The following is a 12248-nucleotide window of genomic DNA, read 5'->3' on the forward strand; positions in this document are numbered from 1 at the left end:
GTGTAAATGTCTCAAAAAGGGATGTACTTTGAAGGATCTACTTGCAGATCAAGATAACATATTTCTGCACAGCTTACTGCTTGTTTCACTTTGAGTTGCCATGGCAACATCGGTTAAGAAAAAGTTTTCGTCCCACACTCTCATTCTCCCAGTCTCTCTCTCTCTCTCTCCCAGTCTCTCGCTCTCTCCCAGTCTCTCTCTCTCTCTCCCAGTCGCTCCCAGTCTCTCTCTCTCCCAGTCTCTGTCTCTCCCAGTCTCTCTCTCTCTCCCAGTCGCTCCCAGTCTCTCGCTCTCTCCCAGTCTCTCTCTCTCCCAGTCTCTCTCTCTCTCCCAGTCTCTCTCTCCCAGTCTCTCTCTCTCTCTCCCAGTCTCTCTCTCTCTCCCAGTCTCTCTCTCTCTCCCAGTCTCTCTCTCTCTCCCAGTCTCTCTCTCTCTCCCAGTCTCTCTCTCTCCCAGTCTCTCTCTCTCCAGTCTCTCTCTTCCCAGTCTCTCTCTCTCTCCTTTGGAGGGTGAGTAGTGATGCTGGTGTTAGGTGACTTACACTCGTTCTCAAACAGTGTGAAGTGCATGCCCAGGAGGCCCAGGGCTTTACAGAAGGTGTAGGCTGCTGAACTCTTCTTCTTCGGGCACAGCTTCAGGATCTGAGGGTAAAAAGACACTTATCTTAAAATAGCTAGGTGAGAGAACCACATATCACACTCGTAGTAAGTGCATGTTTCCTCAATAAAGGAAAGACGGAGATGTCAATCAGAACATCAAAATAAGAACCTATTCAGGATGTCTTCTGTTCCACTTCAAAAACATATTAGTGTGGTTTTATGGACACAGATCAATCCTAATCCTGGACTTAAAAGGCATTTTCAATTGAGATTCTGCATTGAGCTTGCTTTTTATTCCAGGACTAACTGTGACTGGAAAACAGCCCCAAAGAGCATAACAAACATAGGTAGCTTAGAGGTTAGAGAAGTCGCCTAAAGAATGTGGACAAGCCCCATCCATCACCCTTGTGCCCTTGAGCAAGACACTTAACCTCCAATAACTGTGTTGTGGGAGCAGAGTAAACCTTGTTTCCATTGTAACAGATGGGCAGCAATTATTATTCTCTTCTATTATTGTCAAAGCCTTTCTCTTCAATCTCAGTCAGCACTGCAGGTGTTATTGTCAGGTTAGGGTTGGGTTTAGGTGATGGTTGGGGTAAGGTTTTAAGCCTTGCTTTCAACAGGCTTTGAAGTTTGCTTCACATGGGTGTTCAAGGCACTGGAGAAAAAAACATTCCAGTCTCAATGTGACCTCCGTGTTAAAATAAAGTATAAGAAATCCATCATCGGTCAGAGAGGATCAACACAGAATATTCATATCATCCTACTAATAACCTTCAGAGAGACAATTTACACAGTATAGCTTTCTCTCTGTGACAAATCCAGTTTCCAGTGAATGTGACATAACAGCACTGCAACTTTGTATATTTTTTCAAGGATGTGTTTGTGAGTGTGTGGGGGAAAACAGCTATGCCTTATGGGTAGAGATATAATGAGGGAAATAATGAGAGAGAGAGAGAGAGAGAGAGAGAGAGAGAGAGAGAGAGAGAGAGAGAGAGAGAGAGAGGGGAGCTCTCATACAGTATAGAAACACCACAGATAGAGAAAGATGAGAGTATCTCCTCAGTGCTGATACTGCAGGGCCTTTTTGGTAAGCCGCCATATTAAACCAATACATCACCGTGACACATCCACTGCTGCAGACGAGAGTGTTGGAACCTCAAGAATGATGATTAACTCGTAAAGAAGAACACCCTGACAATTCATTTCACACAGTAAAATAAATATGAAGATTGCAAACTTATCACAGACCCTACTCTCTGAGTAGTCGTGAGAAACAAGGTCTCGCAGGAACCCGCCCTCTTAATTACGTGTAATTGCGTAAACCTCGAGAGTGCGCCCTCATTTTTTTTCACGCTTACAAAATGAGGTTCAGCGATTGAAGTAATTATGACACTCTCTTTGTGCCGAATCAACAGTTTTCCGCCAAGACGTCGCAAGAGGATTTTTGTCTGGCCCGGCAAAGAATAAGCATTTTCAAAACTCCCCTCCTCCCTTCGGGGCACAATTACTTTTCAACAGCAGCGCAGGCAACAGAGAAACACTTTCATTTTTATTTTCTCTCCCCCAGTTTTTGTTCGAGACAGATTAAGATGAGAACCAGTGGAATTATGGGAGTAGTTTAATACATCACATAGATAACATTTGGAGTTGCCCTAATGGGTTTATTAACTATAACAGACATCGATCTCTCGGCTATTTAATCTATGATTAACTCCGAGGCCCATTCGATGTGACTTGGACCAAATGAATGACTGAAGCTTGGACTTCATTACTGACCCCGGTAGTTATTTTCTTTCTCTAGGCTTGAGTGTATAAGTTCACTGCGGACTCCGTTTAACCTACTGTACCATCTATTATTTAAGAAATGAGTCATGAAACAAAATAGAAACTAGGGATGTAGTCTTCAGAAAATGGGTCCCTGTGAGAAACTTCCTGGGAATTACATGCCTTGAATATGTTTGGCAGGAAATACAAGCTGCTTTATATGACTGTGACCACACTTCACGAGTCGACTACAACCAAGTTGATAGTGAGTTCATCGCTGTATAGTTTACAAAGGTTACTACTTTAGATCAGGTGACACCACACTTCCCAAAAGCAATTGTGGCGCAAATCAATTAAATCCAAACACGTAGACATTTGCAGTACTATAATCCCATAACAATGTCCCCCTATAATCCTCAGAGGGGTGTAGTAAATTGATCATCCCTTCTGAAGACAATACTATATTTCCCACAATCCTTTGCAGAGTCAGTCCGGTGTCAGGGAGTCTTACCACGATAAGGTCATTGAAGAGGAAGACTTCTCTCTGGTGGGCTGCCTGTTTCTGGGCCTTGTTGACGTCCGTCACCTCAAACAGACGGCTACAGCACACCAATCTTCTGTGGGGAACAGACAGAACCTACAGAGAAATAGAGAGCGAGAGATTGATTTTAGAACAAACTTTATTGGCACAATCCAACCTATTTACATAGCTAATTCAACGGCAATTCAAAAATACAATACTCTGAAGAGAGAGAGAAAGAGGGAGAGATAAAAACTTGTTTTGCAGAAAAAGTTTAAGGGAAAGTGGTGATATCACTCCACCATTTTTCATTGGCGTCTTCCAAGATCTCACAGATGCACAATGATGCGGTACCTTGTTCTACTGTAGGCTGCAACAGAATTACACCGCTGAGCTATCACTCTCCTGTCAATAACTGCCTCCATCAATCCAAAGGATTCTGCTACATAAGGTCTATTTGATGAATTCTGCTCAGGCACAGATTGGACAGTTATGCCCGTTAAAAATGACCATGAAGCCTGCTTCTTAGAACACTTCACATTTTCAGAGATGAAAGATAGGAGAGAATGGACAGACGGAGAGCAGAAAGGAGGGATAAACTGATGCCGTTGGCGAGCCAAAGCAGGGGGAGCGAGGGAGGGGGAGCGAGAGAGAGACAAAAAGAGAGAGAAAGTGGGAGAGAGAGAAAGAAAGAGAAAGAAAGAGAGAGAGAGAGATGAAAGGTGGAAAGTGAGTGTTGTTGATTAAAGGTGTCTTGGCCATGGCCCATCGATCTCTCTGTGCTCCATTGACACCCTTAAAGAGAGGCTCTGATCCTTTAGCCTGCAAGGGGTTTTCTAAAGTACACTAAACCTCACAGACAAGTTCAAGGTTTTCCTCTTTTTCCCTCTTCGTCTCACACTTGGCTCTTCCCCCTCTCATTCTCTTTCTCCCCCTCTCTTGCTCTCTCATTCTCTTTTCTCTTATAGTGGAAGAAAAAAACTAGCAACACAATAAATAGAGAGTGATGAACTGAAAGGGTGAGTGACTTTTTGGGCGAACTGACCAAATTCCCATAGAAATGTGAGTTATAGATCTGTCCCTCTCTTTGAAAGCAAGTATAAGAGGTAGATCTGTTTTATGTGCGCTATTTCTATGCTTCCTGTTCTTAAGTTTAGTTTTTGTGTCTTTTACTTTGGGTTTTGTGCACCAGCTTCAAACAGCTGAAAATACTATATTTGGGGTTATGGAAAATATATTTCACAGCGGTTTAGATGGTATAATGATTCTCTACACTACACATTATTATTCCTTCACATAAACAGAAATTAGGCAAACTATTAGAATTTTAGCAACCAGGAAATGGGGGAGCAATGTATGCATGGTATATATTTAAAGGTGCAATCTATAACTAAAATGTTTGGTCAAAAGTGTTGAACTTGTTTGGATATTCAGTTAACTGACAAAATAATGGAAACACTTGACTAAATGAGGGGTATCAAATCAAATCAAATCAAATTTATTTATATAGCCCTTCGTACATCAGCTGATATCTCAAAGTGCTGTACAGAAACCCAGCCTAAAACCCCAAACAGCAAGCAATGCAGGTGTAGAAGCACGGGTACAAAGTATATTGCAAGCAGGTGCTTCCACAGAGGTGTGGTTCCTTAGTTAATTAAGGAATTAACATCCCATCATGCTTAGGGTCATGTATAAAAATGCTAGGCAGGCCATTATTTTGGTACCATGGCTACACCCCATAGGATGACAATGCCCCCATCCACAGGGTATGAGTGGTCACTCAATTGTTTGTTGAGCATGTAAACCATATGCCATTGCTGTCTCAGTCGCCAGATCTCAACCTAATTGAACACTTATGGGAGATTCTAGAGCGGTGCCTGAGACAGCATTTTCCACCATCAACAAAACACTAAAAGATGGAATTTCTTGTGCAAGAATAGTGTCGCATCCCTCCAATTAATTCCATTCCGTTTCTTTTTTATCCTTGATCCTCCAGTCCTTGAAGATTAAAAGAATACCCATAACACGATGCAGCCACCACTATGCTTGAAAACACGGAGAGTGTTACTTAGTAATGTGTTTTATTGGATTTGCCCCAAACATAACACTTTGAATTCAAGTTAATTGCTTTACCAATTTTTTTTTACAGTATTACTTTAGTGCCTTGTTGCAAACAGGATGCATGTTTTGGAATATTTGTATTCTGTACAGACTTCCTTCTTTTCACTCTGTCAATTAGGTTAGTATTGTGGAGTAACTACAATGTTGTGGTTTTGTTTCTCTCCGGCAACTGAGTTATGAAGGACGCCTGTATCTTTGTAGTGACTGGGTGTATTGATACACCATCCAAAGTGTAATTAATAACTTCACCGTGCTCAAAGGTATATTCAATGTCTGCTTTTTATTTTATTTGTAACGATCTACCAATAGGTCTCCTTCTTTGAGAGGCATTGGAAAACCTCTTTGTGGTTGAATCTGTGTTTGAAATTCACTGCTCAACTGAGGGAACTTACAGATAGGTATGTGTGGGGTACAGAGATGAGGTACTCATTCCAAAATCATGTTAAACACTATTATTGCACACAGAGTGATTCCATGCAGCTTATTATGTGACTTGTTAAGCACATTTTTACTCCTGAACATATTTAGGCTTGCATTAAATTAACAAATGTGGTTGAATACGTACATTGTTTCATTTTTAATTAATAATACAAACTTAATTCCACTTTGACATTATGGGGTATTGTGTGTAGGCCAGTGACAAAACATCTCACGTTAATCCATCTTAAATTCAGGCTGTAACAACAACATGTGGAAAAAGTCAAGGCGTGTGAATACTTTAAAGCCCTGTATTTACAATTACAATGACTATTATTCATCAAATGTACAGACTGACTCCCAGAGGGGCAGATTTAAGGCTCTAATAGCTCCTAGTATAGAGACACTCATTGGAGTTATAAGGGTTATGCTAGGTCTCTTCACAAAATAATAATAACTGTGTATCCCCTCAGGAGTACATGAGAATTAACTGGAGATGACGCTAGTCTAATTCAGTTCCCTTACGGCTCCTAGGATTAACAGTCCAGCTGCACATAGGGTCCAATACAAAAACTATAACACTGTCCACTGGGGGCCGTGGAAAGGGCAACTGCTTGAGAAAAAAGGTGGGCAGGAAAGACAGAGAGAGACAGAGAGATGGAGGGATAATGAGGCCGAGACAGAGAGATGGAGGGATAATGAGGCCGAGACAGAGAGAGATGGAGGGATAATGAGGCCGAGACAGAGAGATGGAGGGATAATGAGGCCGAGACAGAGAGATGGAGGGATAATGAGGCCGAGACAGAGAGAGATGGAGGGATAATGAGGCCGAGACAGAGAGATATGGAGGGATAATGAGTGAGAGACAGAGAGATGGAGGGATAATGAGGCCGAGACAGAGAGATGGAGGGATAATGAGGCCGAGACAGAGAGAGATGGAGGGATAATGAGGCCGAGACAGAGAGATGGAGGGATAATGAGGCCGAGACAGAGAGATGGAGGGATAATGAGGCCGAGACAGAGAGAGATGGAGGGATAATGAGGCCAAGACACAGAGAGATGGAGGGATAATGAGGCCGAGACAGAGAGATGGAGGGATAATGAGGCCGAGACAGAGAGAGATGGAGGGATAATGAGGCCGAGACAGAGAGATGGAGGGATAATGAGGCCGAGACAGAGAGAGATGGAGGGATAATGAGGCCGAGACAGAGAGATGGAGGGATAATGAGGCCGAGACAGAGAGAGATGGAGGGATAATGAGGCCAAGACACAGAGATATGGAGGGATAATGAGGCTGAGACAGAGAGAGATGGAGGGATAATGAGGCCGAGACAGAGAGATGGAGGGATAATGAGGCCGAGACAGAGAGAGATGGATGGATAATGAGGCCGAGACAGAGATGGAGGGATAATGAGGCCGAGACAGAGAGAGATGGAGGGATAATGAGGCCGAGACAGAGAGATGGAGGGATAATGAGGCCGAGACAGAGAGAGATGGAGGGATAATGAGGCCGAGACAGAGAGATGGAGGGATAATGAGGCCGAGACAGAGAGAGATGGAGGGATAATGAGGCCAAGACACAGAGAGATGGAGGGATAATGAGGCCGAGACAGAGAGATGGAGGGATAATGAGGCCGAGACAGAGAGAGATGGAGGGATAATGAGGCCGAGACAGAGAGATGGAGGGATAATGAGGCCGAGACAGAGAGAGATGGAGGGATAATGAGGCCGAGACAGAGAGATGGAGGGATAATGAGGCCGAGACAGAGAGAGATGGAGGGATAATGAGGCCAAGACACAGAGAGATGGAGGGATAATGAGGCCGAGACAGAGAGAGATGGAGGGATAATGAGGCCGAGACAGAGAGATGGAGGGATAATGAGGCCGAGACAGAGAGAGATGGAGGGATAATGAGGCCGAGACAGAGAGATGGAGGGATAATGAGGCCGAGACAGAGAGAGATGGAGGGATAATGAGGCCGAGACAGAGAGATGGAGGGATAATGAGGCCGAGACAGAGAGAGATGGAGGGATAATGAGACCGAGACAGAGAGAGATGGAGGGATAATGAGGCCGAGACAGAGAGAGATTGAGGGATAATGAGGCCGAGACAGAGAGATAATGAGGCCGAGACAGAGAGAGATGGAGGGATAATGAGGCCGAGACAGAGAGAGATGGAGGGATAATGAGGCCGAGACAGAGAGAGATGGACGGATAATGAGGCCGAGACAGAGAGAGAGGGGCGAGGGAAACGGAGAGAGGAAAATGTGGGTAATGAAAGAGTGAAAGAGAGTGGGTGAGTTTAGGTGAACTACACGGGGTTCTGTCACGTCTATACAGCGGCCAGTATCAATACAGAGACAGGTAAACTACATGGGGTTCTGTCACGTCCACACAGCGGCCAGTATCAATACAGAGACAGGTAAACTACATGGGGTTCTGTCACGTCCACACAGCGGCCAGTATCAATACAGAGACAGGTGAACTACATGGGGTTCTGTCACGTCCACACAGCGGCCAGTATCAATACAGAGACAGGTGAACTACATGGGGTTCTGTCACGTCTATACAGCGGTCAGTATCAATACAGAGACAGGTGAACTACATGGGGTTCTGTCACGTCCATACAGCGGCCAGTATCAATACAGAGACAGGTGAACTACATGGGGTTCCAACATGTCCACACAGCGGCCAGTATCAATACAGAGACAGGTGAACTACATGGGGTTCTGTCACGTCCACACAGCGGCCAGTATCAATACAGAGACAGGTAAACTACATGGGGTTCTGTCACGTCCACACAGCGGCCAGTATCAATACAGAGACAGGTGAACTACATGGGGTTCTGTCACGTCCACACAGCGGCCAGTATCAATACAGAGACAGGTGAACTACATGGGGTTCTGTCACGTCTATACAGCGGCCAGTATCAATACAGAGACAGGTGAACTACATGGGGTTCTGTCACGTCGATACAGTGGCCAGTATCAATACAGAGACAGGTGAACTACACGGGGTTCTGTCACGTCTATACAGCGGCCAGTATCAATACAGAGACAGGTGAACTACATGGGGTTCTGTCACGTCGATACAGTGGCCAGTATCAATACAGAGACAGGTGAACTACATGGGGTTCCAACATGTCCACACAGCGGCCAGTATCAATACAGAGACAGGTGAACTACATGGGGTTCTGTCACGTCGTTTGTAATTTAGGCAAATAACACAGCAAAAGAGCAAAAGCAAAAGAGAACCTTCTGGAAATGACCCAAATACCTTCTCCCTCCCCCTCTCACCTCTCTCTCCATCTTCCCTAAATCCCTCTTTTTTCTCTTCCTAGGCATTTATTCTCTTGCTCCTCAAACAGTAAGCATAGCTATCTTCTCATTACGCTGATGGGGGAAACATGCAAGGCAGTCACACTGCTCAGAGAAGGCAGTCATTAGCTGGGATGCTACGCTAATGATGCTATGCTCATTCTCCCTTCAGCCTACTTATAGTAGAAAAAGTATATGAAACTGCACAGTGGGTGGAAGCTTGTTGATTACTTGTGTCATTATCACCTGCGCTGCAATACTGTTGAAGTAGTATGAACTGTATAGTACTGTGAGGTACTGTTGAAGTAGTATGAACTGTATAGTACTGTGAGGTACTGTTGAGGTAGTATGAACTGTATAGTACTGTTGAGGTAGTATGAACTGTATAGTACTGTTGAGTACTGTTGAGGTAGTATGAACTGTATAGTACTGTTGAGGTAGTATGAACTGCACAGTACTGTGGAGTACTGTTGAGGTAGTATGAACTGTATAGTACTGTTGAGGTAGTATGAACTGTATAGTACTGTTGAGTACTGTTGAGGTAGTATGAACTGTATAGTACTGTTGAGTACTGTTGAGGTAGTATGAACTGTATAGTACTGTTGAGTACTGTTGAGGTAGTATGACCTGTATAGTACTGTGGAGTACTGTTGAGGTAGTATGAACTGTATAGTACTGTGGAGTACTGTTGAGGTAGTATGAACTGTATAGTACTGTGGAGTACTGTTGAGGTAGTATGAACTGTATAGTACTGTGGAGTCCTGTTGAGGTAGTATGAACTGTATAGTACTGTGGAGTACTGTTGAGGTAGTATGAACTGTATAGTACTGTGGAGTACTGTTGAGGTAGTATGAACTGTATAGTACTGTGGAGTCCTGTTGCTGCAGTATGGACTGAACATTGCGGTAGTTTGATCATTTAATAATTTTCAGCTAAGATACTGTAAAAGACACCGTTTCAAAGTCCTTCAGTCTTTTCCATTAGCGTTGTTAGCGAACGCTGTTACTACCTTTTCTCAGCACTGTCAGCAGAGCCCATTAGCCATTTTATCCATTAGCATCTCCACCATTAGCAAAGGCTCATTATCAGGACTGCAATCATTAACTCAGGTCATTACTCAATCTATCTATATTAGCCAGCTACTCGCAACAGGAGTCTTTAAGCTTTTTAGGTAAGATTGGTGTGGTCAACACACATGTTTAGTTTGATAAAATCGTATTTATTTATCAAGAAAGTCCCATTGAGGTCTCCCTTGTAACAGAGGTCAGTGTAACGGTTTAGTTGAACAATGTTTGGTGTAACAGAGTAATATGTACTGTATCTTCAGTGTAACAAAAACATTCAGTGGTCCATGTGAGAATTGAACCCACAACCTTGGTTTCATAAGCACCACACTCTAACATGCTGACCACACTGCTCGCGTTGCAAAATAAATGTAAACATACATGTTTTTCAATTATTGCACCCACACTGCTCGCATGACCCAACGAGTGTCTGCGTTGCCAAGCGCCAAAATAGAAGTCAGTTCTATTTGTTATGCTGAACGCGGTGCAAGTCCTGCCTCTCCCATCTCCTCATTGGTTTATAGAAGCAGATACCCACATGCCATCTCCTCATTGGTTATACCCACGTGGGTGATTGAAAGATGAACTGAGTTTGGTCGGTCGTCATGATAACTATGAAAGTTAGATGCCCATCGCCAAATAAAGTCCAAAGAAGAAAAAGCCTGGAAGGAGGAGAGATGACTAGAAACGATTCGGTTGACCGTTTTATGTGTAGATTAATTGTTAGAGTAATATTAGCTAGAAACAGCATGCTAGCAAAATAGGACAAATTAGCTAGCAACTACATGCTAGCTAGCTAAATTGCCATAACTGTTTAATGCTTTTCGACCTGTTAATATAATTGGTTCAGAGTTTGATTTGATATTTCAACCTCTGTGTTGTGATCGCGTTTGGTGTGGGGGGGGAAATAATCTATTTGTGCACGGTGGCGCATGATGGCGCACGTGAGTCGCTGATTTGGGTGCGGTGTAACCATCTGAGCCAACTGGAAAACGACATGACTGTTGGACTAGATAGATATACCTTGATGGGCTAACATTCCACGGAGGGTCCAACGTCTGCGGGTTTTAACTCCTCTCTTGTACTTGACTGATGAATTAAGGTCCCTACTTAGTAAAGAACTCCCCTCACCTGGTTGTCTAGGTCTTCATTGAAAGCCCTCAGACACTAGGCACTCTGTGGAGTTTGACACTCTTGGGCTAACTTGTTGCACTGGGTATGTTCTCAAACTAAATCAACCTTGCTCTTGAGTGACCAAAACAGCTCAAACACTTCTTATTGTTTTCAGATGTATTGTAAGTGTCTGTCAATGATAAATTACAAGCTATAGGATGACTGAGTGGCTTCTGTCACCAAGTAAACATTGATAGATTGGTCTTACGGTGTGCGTGAGCTTGCATCTGTGTGTGCACACGCGGCTACATGGGGATCGGTGCAGATGATTGAAAGACCGCTCGTGCCTGTCAATGCAATACAATTCCACTCCGATGCACTCTGCAGAGATTGGGAGAACAGTGCACACTACAACGCATCCGGAGGACACTCTGATCCAACTCTGATCGGAGTAATTGTTTGACATTGAGATTTTTGTGTGATTTATTTGACTTGTCCATTCAGACATCAGAAATGTATATTCTGATTGTCCCCCCCCAAAAAATAATGTCACTAGTCCCGAACAAGCGTTAATGTGTCCTTACTGTCTTCATGCCCACAATGGACTGCTCCACCTTGGTGACATAGGTGACGTGGTCTTCATTGGAGCGCAGCTCTCTCTGTTGGATCCTCTCATAGATGCCCACCACCATGTCTCTGGGGATGTCAGCTCCGTCATCCACACCTAGACACACACACACACACACCATGGGTTAGTCCCCTCATAGATGCCCACCACTATGTCTCTGGGGATGTCAGCTCCGTCATCCACACCTAGACACACACACACACACACCATGGGTTAGTCCCCTCATAGATGCCCACCACCATGTCTCTGGGGATGTCAGCTCCGTCATCCACACCTAGACACACACACACACACACCATGGGTTAGTCCCCACATAGATGCCCACCACTATGTCTCTGGGGATGTCAGCTCCGTCATCCACACCTAGACACACACACACACACACACACCATGGGTTAGTCCCCTCATAGATGCCCACCACCATGTCTCTGGGGATGTCAGCTCCGTCATCCACACCTACACACACACACACACCATGGGTTAGTCCCCTCATAGATGCCCACCACCATGTCTCTGGGGATGTCAGCTCCATCATCCACACCTACACACACACACACACACACGCCATGTTCTAGAAACAGTGGCAATGTTTGAGAGGCCCAAAAACACACATGCAATCCCAAATACACAGATATCCACAAAGAGGCACAATGACAGAAGCCTGTAAACTACTGTAAACTATTTTAAGCTACTGTAAACTACA

The 12248-nt window shown here is 44.2% G+C and overlaps 1 protein-coding gene across 2 annotated transcripts in view; it reads right to left on the reverse strand.

Moving 5' to 3' along the window:
- LOC109879774 (IQ motif and SEC7 domain-containing protein 3) overlaps positions 1-12248 on the reverse strand; it is an 87820-nt gene that overhangs the window by 26971 nt on the left and 48601 nt on the right. For both annotated transcript variants that reach the window (XM_031815343.1, XM_031815344.1), the window contains exons 6-8: positions 11502-11641; positions 2878-3003; positions 542-641 (exon numbers count right to left, since the gene is read on the reverse strand). In XM_031815343.1, the coding sequence (XP_031671203.1) occupies positions 542-641; positions 2878-3003; positions 11502-11641 (366 nt within the window). The remainder of the gene's footprint in view (positions 1-541; positions 642-2877; positions 3004-11501; positions 11642-12248) is intronic.

The sequence above is a fragment of the Oncorhynchus kisutch genome, unplaced genomic scaffold (genome assembly GCF_002021735.2).
Source record: "Oncorhynchus kisutch isolate 150728-3 unplaced genomic scaffold, Okis_V2 Okis09a-Okis19a_hom, whole genome shotgun sequence".
NCBI lineage: Eukaryota > Metazoa > Chordata > Actinopteri > Salmoniformes > Salmonidae > Oncorhynchus > Oncorhynchus kisutch.